Consider the following 20,245-nt stretch of genomic DNA (forward strand, 5'->3'; position numbering starts at 1 on the left):
ACTGTCTGTATCACAGTAGGTAAGGAGAAAGGGGAACTCCTCTAAAATCTTTTAGCAGAGCAAACCTTTACTGGGAGAGTAATCCCAGAACTTAACGTTACTGAAGTCCAGCCATTTTCGTGTGTCCAGCCATTGCTAGCTGAAAATCAAATACCACAACTAGGAATAATCTTAGGCCCAGAAAGGCAAGGTTAAACAGCTGCATGTTTGCAGTTCTGCTAATCAGAATGGGAGGATGGGACAGAGTTAACGGACCATAAGAATGGAAGGAATGTTTGGATAGTCAACCTTGGTTAAGTGCCCCTAACATATACATTTTATTGTTATGGATATCTCTTATCATTCAAGCATTTCTAATGAGTAGTTTGCTGAAATTAGGAGAATTGGTGACCCACCAGGTTACTATGGTGACCCACTAGGAGTCACTATGAGTTGTGTGTTCTGTTAAGTTATAAAAGATTAGGCAAAAGGATACACTTTGGAGCTGTCTGAGGAAGCTTTTCATTGGGCAAGGATCTGGCACCTAAACTCCCCAGCAGCTGAATGGAAGGAGGGTTCACGGAAGGCTGGTTGCTGATTCCTCGAAGCTATCTCAGACTTTGGGTAAATATAAATGTCTGGAATGCTCTGAACCTATTGTGAAAGCATATATGTATGTGTGTGCTTGAGACTTAATAAAAAAAATTTTTTAAAGAAAAGCACTCTTGTTTGTACCAATCATTTATCAGACAGAAGAGCTATGTCCCCATTGATTTATTCCTGACATCTTCTTAAGAGAAACAGTTAAGTTACCACTGCTTTGGGTGCTGAGAACCGTGGGTAACAGAAAAATGGTCCTATTGTGTGTGTGAACTGGAAGCCTCACAAGAGAGAGAATAGGATCTCCCAGCCATCTTACATCTACACTTGAAATTTGAGTTATATGAGAGCCAACAGACTGAGCTTCTGATTCTCTCTCTGATGAAACCAAAGCAGGACATGCAGGCCTTCTGATCTGAGCCTCTTTTGTGGAAAATATGCTACTAGTCATGGAGGGCTCACTGCAGCAAAGCCAGCAAGGTCAGTAAGTGGAAATGAAGGTTTTATTGCACCTTTAATTTTCTAGTGACACTGGAGTAGGTGTATCTTTCTCTACTTACCCAATAGCTAACAAGTACACTGTTTGTGTTTAATAAGATTCCTAAAAAAGTCATTTATTGCTAAAAAGATCACAGCTTAAAGGTCGAAATTACAATTTTTTTAAAAAAATGAACTGTCACAAAACAGAATTTAAAATAGGAAAAGTGGATTCTATTTTATGAGCTTGTGTGTCTTCTTTCCCCAAAATGAAATTAAAATATTTACAATTGTAAACTACAATCCCCACACAAAACCGAATGTAAACAACTCTCAAAATTTGTTTATAATAATAAATTCTGATTTAATGATCTAACATTTAGGTACTTTTTAAAAAAAGTTATACTTAGGTTACCATCTTATAAATCCAGTGGGCCAGTCAGTCTTCAGATTTATTATTTTTGGCAATTTTCAAACCAACTTATCTTTTATATTAAGATATATGAATAGCTGAAGGATTTATTGAAACAGAAAAGCTGGTATATATTTTGATATACACATGATTTACATTTAATAGTCATGAGTAATAACTTATTTCAAGGGTTTTTTTTTTTTTAAATAAGACATATTAAACAACACCTACTCATGGAACAGTTGTATTTATGAAGACAATGTTGAACTGGTCTTCATAAATTCACAAGTCAACCAAACTACCGCTAAATGAACCAAATATAAATATTCCTCTGCCCTATCCTGCATATGCTATTTTTTGACTGGGCAAGAACTGCATTTCAGGTCGCCTACTTCACTGTTGAAACAAATTCTAAGCAGAAACAACCAGCCACTTTCAACTATAACCTATCTGACTAAACTAAAAATTATAAAAGTAAATTCACCTAGGAACATTTACAGCCATCTGCTCAGAATAATTTCCTCTTTGAGTCAAAGCCTGATTTCCATATAGTCTCAAAGGTGAAAAATTCCCCTATTATTACTGTTTCAGTACTACAAATGGAAGTCTGCTATAGTAAGCCCAGCTATAGTGAACCCCCTGATAGAATGAGAATTTTCTGAAACCCTATTTCCTTCCAGTGAATTCCAGAGGGGCAAAATCCTATTACAGTGAACAATCACTGAGCAGCACAGGTTAATTTAATGGAATACACTTTAAAATAAGCCTTTACCATCTGTTTCTACCTCTAATGGCAAATCAGAAAAGAAAAATTCACAATTGTATCATAAAAAAACCATAAGTGATTTAAATGACTGTGTATGTTCTTTAATGAATACAGCTCGCATCTGTTCAATTTTCTTCACTTTTCAGACTCAAGACAGGAAGTAAACTCCTATTCCCCAATATAATACATTTTCCCTAACAAACAGAAATCACTAAGAGGAAGATTTTTACGGTGCTCCTTTATTTTCACATTACACTGTTATTATTGAATTTATCAGTAATTCCATTATGGAGCTTGATCATACAAAATATCCTTTAGACCAATACTTACGTCTCAAACTATGAATTTTAGCTCAGTGAAAGTACTTTTAGACATTATAAAAATGCATTAGAAGTTTTAGTTTGAGAAATACAAATAAATCCCTTTTTCCCCTAGTCAAAACATAAGCTAGTTTTAAGATTATTTTTTTTAATTGTTTGGCACTTAGTCCTTTATATGCATCTCTACTTTCTAATTTTTTTAAATTAACAAATACAACAAAAGAGTTTCCTATATGCTTGCATGACTGTAGCTATTTTGGGAGTCAGTGTAAACCCTTAACTAGCAAATATTAACAATGAAATAAACAGGCTTATTGACTGAGTCTTATAATAATATATGGAGATATCCTATCTCCTAGAACTGGAAGGGACCATGAAAGGTCATCAAGTCCAGCCCTCTGCCTTCACTCGCAGGACCAAGTACTGATTTTGCCCCAGATCCCTAAGCGGCCCCCTCAAGGATTGAACTCACAACCCTGGGTTTAGCAGGCCAATGCTCAAACCACTGAGCTATCGCTGCAGGACTTCAGCACAGAACAGGGAAGCAAAGTAAGACAGTTACTCAATTGAAGGGAGTAGTGGGGAAGAAGAGAGGCCAAGGAATATTAAAGTAAGGTAACAGTCCCTTCCCTCAAATATAAAAGTTAAAGCTCCCAGATCTCAAATTTTATTATGTATTTCATCAGGAAGGATGAAGACAAGGGAAAGAGGATGACAGGCAAAAGTGAGCTAATGGCAGAGCAACACTCAACAAAAAGGGTGTGATGCACCCAAACAATACTGCTAAAAATGTGAGAAAGGGGAGGTCACTTACTTGTAACTGGAAGTTCTTTGAGATGTGTAGTCCCTATCTGCATTCCAAAGACAGTTATGAGCATGCACCTGGAGCTTTTCAAAGTAGTAGCGTCCATCAGTGTGTGCATGCGCTCTTGCATTACCTCATGGTTTCGCCCAAGGCGATAAAGGATGGGACAGATTGACATCATCTTCGGTTTCTTCTCCGCCACAAATCTACCAGCAGAGGGGAAGGAGAGTGGGATTGGAATACAGATAGGGACCACACATCTTGAAGAACCTCCAGTTACAGGTAAGTAACCTCCCCTTTTTCTTTGAGTGGTGGTCCCTCTTGTATTCCATTGAGTGTGATTAACAAGCAGTATCCTAGTTAGGAAGAGGGGTGAAGAAGAGGACGGAACCATGGAAAAGAGGACTGCTGCACCAAACGAGGCATCCATGAAGAATCATGCACTAGATCATAATGAGAAGAAAAGGTGTGTATTGAACTCCACATGGCCGCCTTAGATATGCCCGCAAGGGGCATGTTGTGGAGTGCGGCGGCAGTTGATGCTCACACTTTCGTGGAATGGGACCATCTCGATAATTGATAGCAGAGCGTAATGCACCCTAAGGCCTGCTTTGAGATTCTCTGGGTGAAGATGGCCTGCCTTTTAATTCTCTCCACTGTGACAACAAATATTCTAGGAGACTTCCAGAAAGACTTTGTAGGTAAAAGGCCAGAGCCCTATGGACATCAAGGGTGTGAAGCCACTGTTCCTCATTTGAGGCATGTGCTTTGGGAAAGAGGTTTGGCAAATATATGGGTTGGTTGAGATGGAAGTGGAAAACCACATTTGGTAGAAATTTGGGACACAAGAACAGTGAAACTTTGTCCTTATGAAACATGCTGAAAGGGGGGTTTGCCATCATGGCTCCCAGTTTGCCAATCCTTCTTGCAGAGGTGAAAGAAACCAGGAAAGCAACATTAATGGAAAAAAGAGAGAGGGGGCAGGAGGCCAGGGGCTCAAAGGGAGAGTTCATTAATGACTTAAGGACAAGGTTGAAGTCCCACTGAGGAGTGATAGGCTGAATGGGTGGGTATTTACGTACAAGGCCCTTCCAGAATCAGGTATTCAAAAGGTGAGTAAAAACCAAATGTCCCTCCACCAGAGGGTGGAAAATGCTAAAAGCCACTGCATGAACCTTGATGGAGTTGACAGCGAGTCCTGAGGCCTTCAGATACAGGAAATAGTCTAAGAGAATTGGGATGCCAACAGCTTGGGTGCAAGACCATTCTGTGAAATGCACCCATTTAATAGGATCACCTCGTGGAGTCCTTCCGGCTACTGGAGAGGATATTTTGTACTGCCAACAAACATTCTCATGCTAGCGGAAGCATCCATCCAAAAACCAAGCTGTCAGATAAATTGTCCCTGGAGCTGGGTGTCTGAGTCTACCATTGTGTTGTGTGAGCAGTTCCGGAAATGTCGGGAGCGGATGTTTCAACATGCAGAGAAGCAGAGGAAACCAGAACTGGTGAGGCCAGAACGGAGCGATCAGGATAACCATCGCCTTCTTCTAGAGTTTGTGACGGATGCCTGGCAAAAGTGGTAGGGGAGGGAAGGCATAGTTGATCCAGTCCAACCAATCAATGACCAGGGTGTCGCTCTGCAAGTGGGCATTGAGTCCCCCCCTTGAGCAGTACTGAATGCACTTGGTGTTAGTCTGAGATACAAAGAGGTCCCTGACAGGAGCTCCCCATTGACCAAAAATGTCCACCATTACCATGCCGTACAATTCACATTTGTGGTGAATTGCAAAGTTCCTGCGGAGACCATCAGCAATCATGTTCTGGGTCCCTGGTAGGTAGGCCAGCCACCAAAAGGATATTGTGGGCAATGCACCATTTCCAGAGGCACAATGCTTCCAAGCACACCACTGGAACCTTGTGCCTTCTTGCTCATTTCTATAGTAAATCGTAGTTGTCAGACATGACGAGAACATGATGAGAATGGATGGATGGTAAAAATATGCGGCATGCCTTGCATACTGCCCAAAGTTCCAGGATCTTAATATGCAGCCTTCCGTCTTGAGTGGTCTAAGTTCTTTGTATCATGTGATCTCCCATGTGGGCTACCCAGCTGTCGAGCAATGCATCTGTTATGATTGTCACACTCAGGGAGGACTGGAGGAAGGGCTCACTGCATCAAACTTGGAGCAGGACTGTCCACAATCAAAGGAAAGAGATGACTTCTGGTGGTCATCTTCTGGGATGGTGAGAACGGTGTCCATGGGTTGGTGCATGGGGGAGTAGACACCTTACAGCTATATTTGTAGACAGCAGAAGCACAGGTTAGCAAAGGTCCTGATATACGTGCACACTGCCATGTGGCCGAGAAGGGAAAAGCAAGTTCTAGTTGAGATCGAAGGGTTGGATGTCACTGAAGGGAACAGGTCCAGTAAGGTCTAGAACCTGACTTTTGGCAGATAAGTACATGCAGAGGTTGCATCGATGAGTGCTCCACTGAACTCCAGTGACCGTGTAGGGTGCAAAGTCGATTTCTCAACATTCACCCTTACCCCTACGTAGGAGAGGAGTGTAAGGAGCTGGGATGTCAATACATTAACTTCCTTTCTGGATCGCACCACCAACAGCCAGTCATTTAGGTAAGGAAAAATAAGGACTCCTTGCCATCGGAGGCAAGCCGCTATCACAGAGAAAACTTTTGTGAAGACTCGTGGAGCAGTGGTATGTCTCAATGGGAGGACCCTGTATTTGAAGTCTCACAGACCACCGTGAACCTCAGGAACTGTCTGTGGGTTGAGTGGATATCAACATGGAAGTAGGCATCCTGCATAATCGAAAGCCGTAAACCACATGCCTTTTTCTAGCTAGGGAATGATGGCCATAAGTGTGATCACACAGAATTTCAGCTTGAGAACTGAATAATTAAGGCGTCAGAATTCCAAGATTGGTCTCCACCTCCCTTGCTTCTCAAGCACCAGGAAATATTTGGACTAGAACCCTGTGCCCTGAAAGCCTGCAGGGGCTGGTTCCACTGCTCCTCTCTGCAGGAGGGAGACCATGTGACATTCCACCCCATAATGCTTTATGGAAATATGCTTATGAATGTATATATGACATCACTGGAATATGTTTTATGCTACATATGCCATGTAACATATCTCTGCAAAGGTTATGGGCTACTGAATATATTCATCCTATTTGTATGCGTGTATCATTTTTGTATTTGAAGCTTTGAATATTGGCTGTGTACTAGTTTGATTTTTAATAGCTTTAGTAAGGCATTAGGTCAGCTTCTTAGGAAAGGAATTTGCAAGTTAAGTGCCCAATCAAGAAACACTTAAACAGTGGACCTTGGAAAACTCCAATCCACATAAGAAGTCTACCTGGGGACGTTCAAGGTAGCATGTGAACAATGGCTGCCACCTGTAAAGTTCTGAGTCATGCATGGACACGTGACTTGCCCATGTGACTCCAAAACTCCATCTTGTAGCTGGGATTCTACACAGGGGGAGGGAGGTGACACCACCCACAAGAGAAAGGAACCCCCTCCACTTTGTCTTCAACTGGCTCAAGAGATAACCTCTCCACCCCAAAGGATACCTGAAAGAAACTGGAACAAAGGACAGTAACTACAGGGGTGTGAATGATTGCTGGACCCAGCCTAGGAGGCTGGTCTGTAAAAGAGGCTTATTGGAACATCTCTGAAGGTGAGATTTTATCTGTATTCAGTTTTCTTACTGTATTCGGCTTAGACTTGCGTGTTTTATTTTATTTTGCTTGGTAATTCACTTTGTCCTGTCTGTTATTACTTGGAACCACTTAAATCCTACTTTTGTATTTAATAAAATCACTTTTTACTTATTAATTAACCCAGAGCATGTATTAATACCTAGGGGGACGAACAGCTGTGCATCTCTCTCTATCAGTGATATAGAGGGAGAACAATTTATGGAATTTACCCTGTATAAGCTTTATACGGGGTAAAACGGTTTTTTGGGGGGTTTGAACCCCATTGGGAGTTGGGTACTCGAGTGTTGGAGACAGGAACACTTTTTAAGCTGTTTTCAGTTAAGCCTGCAGCTTTTGGGGGATGTTGTTCAGACCTGGGTCTGTGTTTGTAGTAGGCTAGTTTGTCTGGCACAACCAGGCAGAATGCTGAAATCCCAAACTGCCAGGGAAAACAGGCTCAAGGGTAGTCTCAACACATCAGATGGTAGTCCCAAAGGGGGTGTCTGTGATCCAATCCGTCACAGACCACCGCTAGTGTAAGAATACTGTCATGAGAGTGATCCCTGAAACAGGATCAGAACAGGGGATCTGAAGGAGGTGGTGTCAAACTTTATCATACAGCTGTGTCGAATGACATCCAGAACCCAATTTGTCCATTGTTATCACACTCCATGCTGGTAGAAATAGTTTGAGATGGCCTTCGAAACGGGTGTTTGGCAAGAGCGTAGGAGTACAAAATTGAAGGCTCTCTACATGCACTTAGAAATATCACTTACCCAAAAATTGGGTGTGCTGTGCAGAGGATTGCACTGGTGGACCAGGCAGATGAGAGCTGTAGATCTTCAGGCGCTTCTGTAGAGGTTAATATGCCTGTTGGTGGTAAACCTGGGGAGTCTTATAGCATTGCATAGGCAGCGGGCCATAAAATTTTCATTTAGGCACTGGTATATAAATGCCTAGGGATTGTAGGGTAGCTCTAGAACCTTTCAGTGAGTGTAAGGAATCATCTGTCTTCTGGATGAAGAGGTGTGAATCATCAAAAGGGAGATCCTCAACTGCTCTGTGCCTCTCTAGACAAGCCTGAGGAATGTAACCAGGATTCCCTCCTCATGAGGATTCCAGTCATCACTGTACATGAGGACGTGTCTGCGGAATCAATCGCAGCCTGAAGTATGGTCCTAGAGACGAACTTGCTCTCCTCCAAAATAGCCTGGAAGCAGGCACAGTCCTGCTGAGGTAGTTTATCTGCAAAAATCTGCCATCTGCCCAAAGCTCAAAAAGTCATATTTGGCCATTAGCGCTAGGTAGTTTGAGATACGGGACTGGAGGCTGGCCAAGGTAAAGACCTTTCTACCCATAAAGGTCTAACCTCTTGCCCTCCTTTGTCAGAGGGGGTGGAGCGTGGAAGCTGTTTGGCCTGCTCTGTATCAGGCTAGATCACCAGGGAATTAGGCAGAGAATAGAAGAACAGAAACTCAGACCTCCTTGGTGGCCCGGGGGGGGGGGGGGGGGGGAGAGGAGGGTGTACATAGTACCTCTTTTCGGCCCCCTTTGGGGTGGGGAGAACGTGACCAGAGTAGACTACACGGTGCATGTCGGTTAGAGAATGGCATAATTGATCGAAAGGGTCACTCTGGCCAAAACTGATGCATGCAAGTTGTCTAGTAGTTGTTGCTGACTGTAGTGCACCTCCCTCCAATGGGATCTGCAGAACATTAGTTATTCTCCTGAAACTGACGGTAGTCATCTGGGGAAGAGGAGGGCATTGATGACACAGCTGCGTCTGGGGACAACGAGGGGAATCTCTCCAGATCCACTGGTACTGTAGGAGCCGGGCTGACTGGCGTATCGTCCAGCCACGGTTCCGGACATCTACTCAACAAAGGATGGGGCAGTGAGACAGAGGATTCCTTCCAGGTTGAGTGAGATGGTTCTGAAGGTGAATATTAGGGCCACAACTCCAATCTGGCCAACCTGGTTGATCCTGCAGTTGTTGCGGCAACCTTCCCATCCCCAGACACGGGTGCTGGGGGAGGGAGGGTTGGCAGGAAACTGCCGAAACAGCACCACAAAGTCCTTAATCCTATAAAAATGACCATGAACACTAAAATTACTACAAAAATCAGTAAAATCCTAACTATGTACAAGAATAAAAAGTTTTCCTAGAAAGTTTGGAAAGTGCATCACCAACAATGAGAGAAAAGCAGAAGCTCCGGCTCGGATCAAGCAATGGTGAGAAGGAACTCAAGACGTGGTTGGTCTGCCCCGCCCTTTATCACCTTGGGCGAAACCATGAGGCAGTGCAAGGGCGCAGGCGTGGACCATCAGACACTCCAGCTCCAAGTGCATGTGCATAACCCTCAGTGGAATACAATAGGGACCATCACTTGAAGGAGAACCTGAGAAGACCCTTTCTACAAGCTTACACAGGGGTGGTCGCAGTATCACCAGAGTGCAAGTGTATTAGAGTAAGCCTTTCAACTACAAAATAATTTAATTTTAGAAAGGGAAGGTTGAGATTTAAAATCAATCCAAAAGGTAGAAAGTCAGATACATTAGACATCATGGGTGAAATCTGGTTCCACTGAAGTTGATGGCAAAACTCCCACTGTCTTCAACAGAATCCAAAATTTCATCCCAAAATGGATTAATGAGGCTAAATAAAAGTATTTCCTTATGCTTATGTATTGGAGGTTTGATTCCTATCAGCGTTCACGTCGCACTCTCTGGCAGTAGCCGGCCCCAAGCCAGGGAAGCTAATGATCCAACCAGTGGACCAAATTCAGTGATGAATCCTGGTGAAAAATGTAAGCTCTTTTAGATCAGAGGTTCTAAGTGTGCGCTGGGGGATGCTGAATATATTCCGGGGGAGGGAGGGCAGGAGAAAAGCTTTAGGGGGAAAGGGGAAAAAGGAAAAAAACCCAAAACCTTACTGTGCACATTTTACCCACAGCAACGGATAAGTAGCAAAGCGGATTCCTCCAGACATATCAAGTCCTCAGATGGCATGGTGTATTTGACTCTAGATGGCGCCATGTATTTTGATGGATTTCTGTTACGCCTGCATAGCATTATGCACTGCCATCTATACGTTAATCAGTTGGCTACAATGTGGTGTGCACATTTAATTGAAGATAGAAGGGGATCAATAGCTGTCTCAAGCATCCAATCCAGGATGGAATTGCTCTGCTCCAAAAAGCACTATTACTCTAGTAACAACAGTGTGATGCAAGTAAGCAGTATCTCACTTAAAATTTACAGAACTGTATAACTGAATGGCTCTGTTTGAATCAATTGCCTATAAAGAAGTTAGATACGAGCTACAAAGAGCTCCAACTTAGTGATGGGGGGTGGGATAATAGGAAAGAGGTTTACAAAAGAAAAACAATACCAGGAAGTACCTTCTAAGACAGCACGAGTAAATGAATCATAAGAGTGATCACTCTTTTTCATAAGAAAAACGTCTATAAACGTAAAAAATAGCACCAATAGAAGAGAGACATGCTAACAACATTTTGTTTCTCACCGGGAACTACTGCAGTAAGGCGCAAAAGAGAAGTTAGAAAAAGAATTACCTTACATATAGGGAATCTAATTGTGATAGCTGGCACCTCCAGAAGTATTGTGTTGTTAGCGTGACCAGCAGCAAAGAGATCAGAAAAGGGAAAACAGGTGAAAAGATAAATAAGTAAAGAATAAAAACAAGACCCCAACACAATGGAAAACTAGAGCAGCCACTGGCAGTACAAACAATTATAAAAAGGAGATGGCACTCATTACAATTATTGTACTATTTAAAAGGACCAGATATTTCATAGTACTGTTGTACTGATTTCATATATGGGAGACAATGAAAAACTTGGAAGTAAAAGGCAAAAGATTTATACTAATATTGAAGAAAAACCCTGTACTACCCTGTGTTCCAAGTTTAAGTTACAAACCACCTCAAAAACTCTGTTCAGCTATATTTACATATTTAGAATATCATATTTTACTGTCAATTTCTTTTCTAAAGGATTTGTGCAATATGGGTTAAAATGTACCAATATTTCACAATATCATTGCTTGCATTTCTTTCGGTCATATTCTAATTTAGTATAATTAGAAATGTGAGAACTCATTACATCTTATGCAGGAGCGCACACCAGTAAGGTGCCTTTCAGCATAACCTCCTAATTGAAAAGCAGAATCAAACAAACAACACTTCTTCATGAAACAAATTTGCTGTCACCAACCTGAAATCTCCTTTATTGTTGACAACCCGCTCTGGAAGGCAATACTGTGCAGAGCTCTCTAACACCACAATGTCTACAGTTCTTGTATTATTCCCACGTCTGGTTTGCACATGACAACCCCAGTTGCCAGTGGATCCAGCTTGAATATTTGAGATAGTCAAGGCACTATGAAGACAAAAAAATGTATTATTGAACTTCAGCAAAATGTATGAAAAGCATTTATTAAAAGATGAATAGTGCTCAGAAAGACCAAAGAAGCAGCAGCTCAGTAATTCTCTGTGAATGGCCTTACAAAAACTGGGGACCAACTACCCAGGAGCCCAAGAACTAGTAATTAACTGTGGCAAAGATCTAATAAGCAGGGCTGGCTCCAGGCACCAGCCCAGTAAGCAGGTGCTTGGGACGGCCAACGGAGAGGGGCAGCACATCCGGCTCTTTGGTGGCAATTCGGCGGCGGGTTCCTCACTCCCTCTCGGAGCGAAGGACCAGCCGCTGAAGACTGAAGCGGCTGCGGTAGAGCAGGTCGCGACTTTTTTTTTTTTTTTTTTTTTTTTTGCTGCTTTGGGTGGCAAAAACCCTGGAGCCGGCCCTGCTAATAAGTCATGTAACTCCCTACGAAAGCAGAACTGTTTGCTATAGTTACAGACAGGCAAACTGATTTTTAAGTTAGTTGGAAGCCATACAAAAATTCAAAACGAAAATTTTGGTTTGAGTTGATCTGAATACAAAAATTGCAAAAAAACGTAGTGAGTTGAAAATATCTGTTTTGGGTCTAACAAACAGACTGAGGAGGAGAGGAGGTGGTAGTCTCATAAAAGATGGTTACTTACCTGTATTGTAACTGTTGTCCCTCCAGGTGTGGGTGCAGATGTGCTTTCCACTCAGATATGTGTTCACTCAGTGCACCAAAGCCAGAGAACTTTGCCTAATGTTACTTATGGGGTAGTGCTCACTATTTAAGAGCAGAGCTATCCTCACTGCCGCGTCCTCCCCTCCTGGCTCCTTTGTATCGAATGTCAAGAATAGAGACTCCAATGCAGAAGACAGAAGGTGGGTCATAGAATACACATCTGTAGTCACATCTTGAAGACCACCACTTACAATACAGGCAGGCAAGTGTCTTTTCTTCGAGGATTTGCAGAAATATATTTCCACACAGGTGACTCACAAGCAGCACTCAAGAGCTGGGAATCAAAGTCTACTTAAAAATGACCGACCTAGACACAGCAGAAATTCCATAGTGACTGGTTAAAAAAAAAAAAAAAGTATGCATAGAGACCAGGTAGCAGCCCTGCAAGTGTCCAAAACTGAAATATCACCGAGGCATGCTATCAAAATTGCTTGGGCCCTCATTGAATGCGCCCGCAGTCTCTGTGGAGGCACGATCTGAGCTACTCCATATGCTGATGTAACACAGGAAGTTTACTGGGAGTTCCTCTGAGACCTTTTCCACTCTGCTTAACCAGAACACCTTGTCCAGTTCTGGGAGAACACCTCATCCAGTTCTCTGGGATCCAAAAATTACAATTCAATTCCAGATTTTGTCACTCAGGTTCCTTTATTTGGCATACAGCAACGCTATGTTTAGTTGATCAGACACAAGTACATGGGGTGGGTTTTGGGCATACCACACACCCAAAGTTACACAGAAAACCTCTTCCTTTATGTACATCTACACATTACATCGTATCAGGCATTTTGGGATTGGTTTGGTTACTTTGAAGGAACCAATACCTGTGCAGCATGCCCTGTGCATGCATTGTTTACGCTCAACCTACTATTTAGTTCATCACTCCTAACTTATCTTGTCCATTGTTAATAAATGGTTCCATGGGTGTTCTCTCAGCCCTTAAATAGCCTGGGGAGGAGCTGGAGGCACAGAGCATGAGCACTGCTCTGAGGAATACTGCTAGGCAGAGATCTCTGGCTTTGATGCCCTGGGTATGAGCATATCTGAGTGGAATATACATCTGCAACCACTCAAAGAAAAAAAAAAAAATTTAGCCCAGTGTTTAGGGCACTCACTTAAGATGTGGGAGACGCAGACTCAATTCCCCCCGTCCCACGAGTGTAGAAGGGATTTGAACTTGCATTTCCTTTAATACAGAAGAGCATGCCATAGGCACTGGTATATGGGAAATTCTGGTGTGGATCTCAATCTCTCCTGTTGAAGCTGTTCCAATTTGTATAAATAATTAAATGGCCACTGGAGCAGATACTTGAACTCAGTGCCCTAACCACCAGGTTATATAGGGTCATTCACACTCTCTCTAGCCCAATGATTATTCACGGTCATAATGACTATGAATTGCCATTATGTAATACTGTCTGACGGGGGCATTTCTTCCAAACCTTCACTGTTGCAGTTTATATATTCACATTAAAACAAACTGAGAAGAGGCTATTTGCCACCAACTACTTTACTAAGCAATATGAACCAAGACAAGTGTGTGTGTGTGTGTGTGTGTGTGTGTGTGTGTGGGGGGGGGGGGGGGGGGGGGGGGGGGGGGGGGAGAGGAGAAGAAGGGTCTACTCTACACAGATGTTTTTCACAAGGAATTTACCTTGCAATCAGTGAGCAATTATGAATTATGTTCTTTTCAACAAAAATACCCTGAGATTCATCAGTTTCAACAATCTTCCCATCCTGGTACCACAATACTTGCATGTCTTGATCAATATATGAAGCCATGCATTGGAAGGGCAGACTGTCTCCTTCAAAGACAACCTGACGATGAGATGGAGTCATGTAGAAAGATGGTAATTCAAGAGGAGGTTCTAGAAACCAAGAGACCAAAAAAAAAAAAAAAAAAAAAATCAACAAAACTTCAAATTTAAAAATATAGTTAGATACTATGCTTTATAGACCCACTCTAACAAAAAAAAACCCTTAATTTTAATATTCATAAAAAGAAGAAATATGTTTTTTTCTTTGGAATATAGTTTGATATAATCAGATCTCTCTCTTAGCTGGCTTTTTAAAAAAAGAGCTGGGAAGGATTTAAATAAACTGTATTTCATGACTCACATCTTCAATTGACCTCCAATGGGCTAACTATATATTTCAAAAACTGTATTCAGTCAGTTTAATTAAATTACAGAAGCTGTTTGCCAGCCTAGTTCCAGGGGAGGGGGGGAGGCAATACAAATAAAATAATTCTGTGCATTTATATATGGTTGTTTTACAAATATTAAGCAACCTTCAAAATTACAAGTGATATATGTTAATATGTTTAAGATTTACAGATTGGTAAATTTAGGCAATTTTCTCAAGATCCCAGAGTGAACTGGTAAACAGAGACCCACAGGCCCTCACTCCCAGTCCCATACTGCATGAACTTTACAATCACTGATTGATAGGAAAGTAGTATACTTGGTTTATACCGAGAGCTTAATATTCTTGATAACTCCCAGTTTTGACAACAGAATGAGAAGTAATCCTCCTAACAGTAATTTGTATGCAGTTCTCAGCACATCATTCAGAGAAGTTAGTCCTGAATTAGAGTAGTGAACTGTACAAAAACAGGTGGAATTTACCACAATTTTAATACTTAAATCATGTTCTTTGTGCTCTCTTTATGTAGCCCTCTCAAGTCTCACATAACCACTGGAACTATCTAGATTAGGAAAATAGGTAGTGTTGGAAAACATGCTACCTAAATGTAATACGGTCTTGATTTTACACCTATTGCAGACACAATCAAATACCTTTAAAGTGTCTTAGCTGGCCATGATCAACCTCAGCTGCACAGTCCCACTCAACTCAGCTTTGAGTGTGACTGCATAGCTATGTTAGGGGAATGCAAGGGTCCTTTCTGAGCCTGATGGGCAATACTTCTAGGAGTTTCAGTGACCCATCAACTTGATTCTTCTTGTTCTTCCTCTTTAAGGATAATTTGGGGGGAAGACCTAGGAATGCTAACAAACTCCTCAATATTCTTTGAAAAAACTGCTAAAGGAAGTTTCTCCTGAGGTTCCTTCTCTGTGCATCTAGCACTGAACCAGACAACTGGCCCAGCAAAGCAGCAGGTTTCTTCTGATTTTCTTCTCTTGGATTTTACTGTTTTATTTCAGGACATCTTAGATTTCTTATTTGGCTCTTTTATGGATTGACTGGTCTCCAAGAAAGATAAGGAGGGAGGTGAATAGGAGAATCAATCTCTCTCCTTTTAACAATTAGGGCTTTAGACTTGGAGGGTTTTGCATAACTCAGATCTAAGCAGTCTGCCAGAAAAACCTGGGAAATGGAGGACAAACCCACCAGTTCTCTATTTTTCATGTAAGAAGTCAAGTTTAACTGCTGTTTTTGAAAGGATTGCTCCTCCAAGGGTAAGATCAGGGGCCTAGACAACAACTCTCTCTCTCTGATACCAGAAGCAGCAAGGCAGTCTTAAGACTACTGTCAATCTGTGGACCAGCTTAGTAGAAGGAATCACTATAAACACTACATAGAAGTGCCAAATTGAAGGAAAGCAGAAAAAATAAAGGATTAGCTACTCACACTAAACAAACCCAGTATGCATTAATAATTAAGTGTCATATAGCCAGAATTCTTACCACATGTTAGAAGCTCCTGCTTAACTGATGTTACTAGTTGTGCTTGCAATGACTTGGGGTAAGCACATTTAGTTTCACGCACTGTTATATTTCTTTCCTTTAACCACTGATGCAGCCACAAAATGTTACAGTCACATAGAAGATAATCAGTTTGAAATTCTCTGTAACACGCAAAAGACAGATAATCACAAGAATAAATGTAATATTCAGTTTTTTGTGTTTATCCTCTTCTTAGTTTTAGAATGCCTATCACAATTTGCTACAAATTTCCTATAAAATCATAGAAATGTAGAACTAGAAGGGACTTCAAGTAGTCATCTAATACACCCTCCTCCATGCTGAGGCAGGATTAAGTATGCCTAGACCATGGAAGTCAAAAAGTGTCAATAAAAGTAAAAGTTAAGAACATTGCACTATATTGTACTGTGTGTTTAAAAAACAGTGTCTAGATTATTATTCAGCAGTGATTTAAACTCAAGTCACTTATTTGTGCTGTAACTCACCAAATGTGAGGATTTCATGACATGAATTGGATCCATGCCAATACTGCCTGGGCACAAACTTTTAACTAGAAGAGTTTTCCTGCTTTTCTTCCTCCTGTGGTTCCTGTTCTGAATCTAAGGAGGACACTTTGTATTTCCTTCTCTTAAATCTGCCCCTCCCTAGAGAACTGGCATCCGGAGACTCTGAAGAGACAAGAGGAAGGATTCCTGTGTCTTCAACCAAGTTTAGTCTTCTGGCATACCACAGCCTTTTTTAGGATGCCCTTTTTAATTCTGTGAAGACTTGGAGAAGAGAAGGTGCCTAATGACCATGGAGACTAGTTTTTGTACATCCTTCCCATTTTCCATTTCTTGTTTGCCTGAATGAATGCTCACCATCAGATTCTGATGGGTTAATGGGACAATTCTTGCTGGGAGAACAGATGGGGATCTGCTAACTGAGGGGCAGCAATCTGATTCCCTGTACCTGATCTTTCTTATGCCCAGAATTGAATGCTTTTCCTGCATCTCCTGAGAGGGAAGCTTTGACTGAATCTATACAGAGGTGGCCAACCCTGGAGAAAAATTACTATGCCAGATCTGGGTCATCTGGTAAATCTCAGGATTTGGCCCTCATCTGACCTCAGTGCTCTACTGAGGACTGGCAGTAACTCAAAATCTGCTGGAGGAATCACATTCCTGCCCTAGAAGGGCAAGGAATACCCTGGAGCTGAGCTCACAGCAATCTGCTGGGGAAATCCCTAAAAAGAAGAAGGGAGGAGGGAGTTCTGTGCTGCCTGCCCGCATAAGTTCTTCTCCTGAGTCCACCTGAGTACTTTTCTGCCTCAGGCACTATTGAGGAAGGGCAATGAATGATCAGCATGGACAATGGTTGCAGCTGTGCTCCTGCATACCACTGCCCAAGGCAGGGTGTTTGTCTTATTGCATCAGACAATAGGATAGACTGAAAGATGTACCAGGGGTCCTGTGCTTCTACTGGTTTGGGTCTAGATAGATACACACACACACACACACACACACACACACACACGGAGATATACCTATCTCATAGAACTGGAAGGGACCCTGAAAGGTCATCGAGTCCAGCCCCCGGCCTTCACTAGCAGGACCAAGTACTGATTTTGCCCCAGATCCCTAAGCGGCCCCCTCAAGGATTGAGCTCACAATCCTGGGTTTAGCAGACCAATACTCAAACCACTGAGCTATCCCTCCCCCCTATAGATATACCACTCCTGGCTTGGGAGAGGGATTCCATGAAGGACCCTGCCCGAGTTGGTTTCACTGAGATGTGCATGGCTCCTAACTCACAGAAGACACAGCAATCCCCATCCAGGCATTCCACAAGTGGGGTAGAGAAAACAACATGTCTGTGTTTTCCCCTTCTTACACACTTACATCCCCAGGACCAGAAACAGCTACAGAATGCAAATTTATATCCAAAATATTTTTATTTATATATAGATATAAAATAAATGAATTATTTTGGCCATATATTTACATTCTGTAGCTGTGCTTCTGGTCCTGGGGATGTAAGTGTATAGTACTGTACACACACACACACACACACACACACACACACACACACACACAAAAGGTCTCTCAAACTTTCCTGAAGGTATGAAGGCAATGAACAACTGTCAGGTATAACTGACCATGCCCTCTCCTATCAGGGACTGACGGGTCTGGTTCTGCTTAAGTAGCTGCACACTGCTTGAGCCAAAGCCAGAGCCAGATTTAACAGATATATGGACCTTGTAGACAAAAAAGAATTTGTAATAACTTCTTTGGCAGAGGGAGTACAGTAAACTCTGGCGCTTACATGAGCAAATTCATGGCCACAATAACAGTTTATTTGAATAATACGATCCACTTGACTGAGGTTTATTTATTTATTTAGTAGAGAAGCAAGAGTAAAAAAAAAAAAGATCTATAATGGCATAAGGTTAAGATACACATTAAAAACAAATTCTATGCAGTGGTCACTCAAATGTGTTGCCTGTTTCTCTCATTACAGGCTACCACTCACTACTCGTGCAACCATGGTTTGTTTTTTTTTCCCTCCATTAAAAGAAATCCCAGTAACTTCGCTATGATTAAAATAGGCCTTTTCCACATAATTTCTGATTTTAATTGATTCATAAAATCCTCTCATTGTATGTATAACATAACACTTCCTGGTTCAAAGATATCCAAATCCCCATTAAAAAGTCTGCTACAGGCAGGAAACAATAATTTATATATCTAAATATAATCTCAAAAAGGGCCCCTCAGTCTGAACTGATTTGTTTTTCATCTTTGTTAAAAATCTCTAATTCATGTGTATTTTATTATTTCACCAGTAACAGCAAACAGTGCCCAAAAGATTATGCAAACCAAGGCACAAAAACTTAACAGTGAAACAATATATATTCCTAACTGGGGAGTTCTGATACAAGCCTTTTGGTCTTTATTAACAGGAATTCCTAAAGGCACATTTTAAATACTAATATTGATATCCAAGATGTTGTAGCAGGCTCATTAAGTTCTTAAACAGACTCATGCTCTTCAGTACAGGGACCATTTTTAATAGTACAGTGCTGAGAGTATTGTTAGAGCTCAAGAAATAAACTATGAATAATAATCAGACTTGGGAGGAGGCACTATCTGCCTTGGAATAAGGAGAGAGTTGACTTCATGACCAGTGCCAGTACCTTGAGAATCTGCAAGACTACTGATATGGCAGCCCAACCTATATAGCGGTCATAGAATATACAAACTTGTAACAGTCAGGTTGTGATGAAGTAATTCATCCACTTTCTACATACACAGTATCACAATAAGGAACTACGGACTGCTAAAGGAGCGAAGAGAAAAACAGAATGAGATTGAGACACATGCCTTTTTATATTCCACAGTCACACTTTTTGTTCTTGGAGACCTATAAACTTTTGGAGAGTATCTTTGTTCATTTGTAAAATAAGACAAAAAGGCCGACATTTTCTTTAATACAAAATAATAATTGGCATGTGTAGGGTGGGATTTTCAAAAGTTCTCAATGATAGCCTAACTCTGATCCCACTGAGAAGAGCCAGGCAAAGACTAAGTACTTTTGAAAGTTACATCCAGAGTACTTTTCATTTTCAAACTATGTCTAACCCTTGTACCATTTCCTCATGCAAAATTCTGCACCTATATCAATCCAAGCCTACTCAGAAATATACAGTTGTAATATGTTTAACAAACAAAACAAAATCTAAATTGCCAATGTCTAATTGGGATAGCATTGAATATATAGATCTGTCAAAATCAAAAATATTGTTTGCTTTAATTTAGTTGCTTTGCACTCAAAAAAAGTCTACTGAAGCTCACCATGTTTACCCTTTTAAACTGTTTTTTAAAATTGCTGAAATACTTATCTAAGAATGATACAAATTAAAACTAAAATTAATATTTACTTACAAAGACTTTAGTGAGTTAAGATGATCAAGGGTTCCTTGCGTTAGTGCAGAAAACAAATTCCCTGAAAGATTTCTAGGACATAAAATGGCAATAATTAAATTGTTTTATACTTAAGAAATGCATTTGACACTAAGTTATGTAATTAAACACATTTCCTCTTTCAAAATGTGTTTTTTTATTTTTTAAAAGTAACTTATGAAATGACAATCATCGAAAAAGGACATGGGAGCAGTCTTTAAAACATTAGACATCACAACGTAAGCCTGATGGCCCAGCTAGAGAACCCTAACAGCCAAATGTTCCCCCATTCTTCTCTTTTATTTGAAAGTATTATGAGTTTGAGAATAAATTATTCAACTCAAATATTTCATTTTTGTTTAAAATGAGAATTATGTTGAAATATACACCAGAAAAAAAGCATATT

The 20,245-nt window shown here is 41.1% G+C and overlaps 1 protein-coding gene across 3 annotated transcripts in view; it reads right to left on the reverse strand.

Moving 5' to 3' along the window:
* The window catches only part of ADGRA3 (adhesion G protein-coupled receptor A3), a 155,132-nt gene that overhangs the window by 89,362 nt on the left and 45,525 nt on the right, over positions 1–20,245 (reverse strand). For all 3 annotated transcript variants that reach the window (XM_054029278.1, XM_054029275.1, XM_054029276.1), the window contains 4 exons: positions 19,822–19,893; positions 15,881–16,041; positions 13,888–14,101; positions 11,324–11,488 (listed from right to left, as the gene is read on the reverse strand). In XM_054029278.1, the coding sequence (XP_053885253.1) occupies positions 11,324–11,488; positions 13,888–14,101; positions 15,881–16,041; positions 19,822–19,893 (612 nt within the window). The remainder of the gene's footprint in view (positions 1–11,323; positions 11,489–13,887; positions 14,102–15,880; positions 16,042–19,821; positions 19,894–20,245) is intronic.

Source organism: Malaclemys terrapin, chromosome 5 (genome assembly GCF_027887155.1).
Source record: "Malaclemys terrapin pileata isolate rMalTer1 chromosome 5, rMalTer1.hap1, whole genome shotgun sequence".
In the NCBI taxonomy this organism is placed as follows: Eukaryota; Metazoa; Chordata; order Testudines; family Emydidae; genus Malaclemys; species Malaclemys terrapin.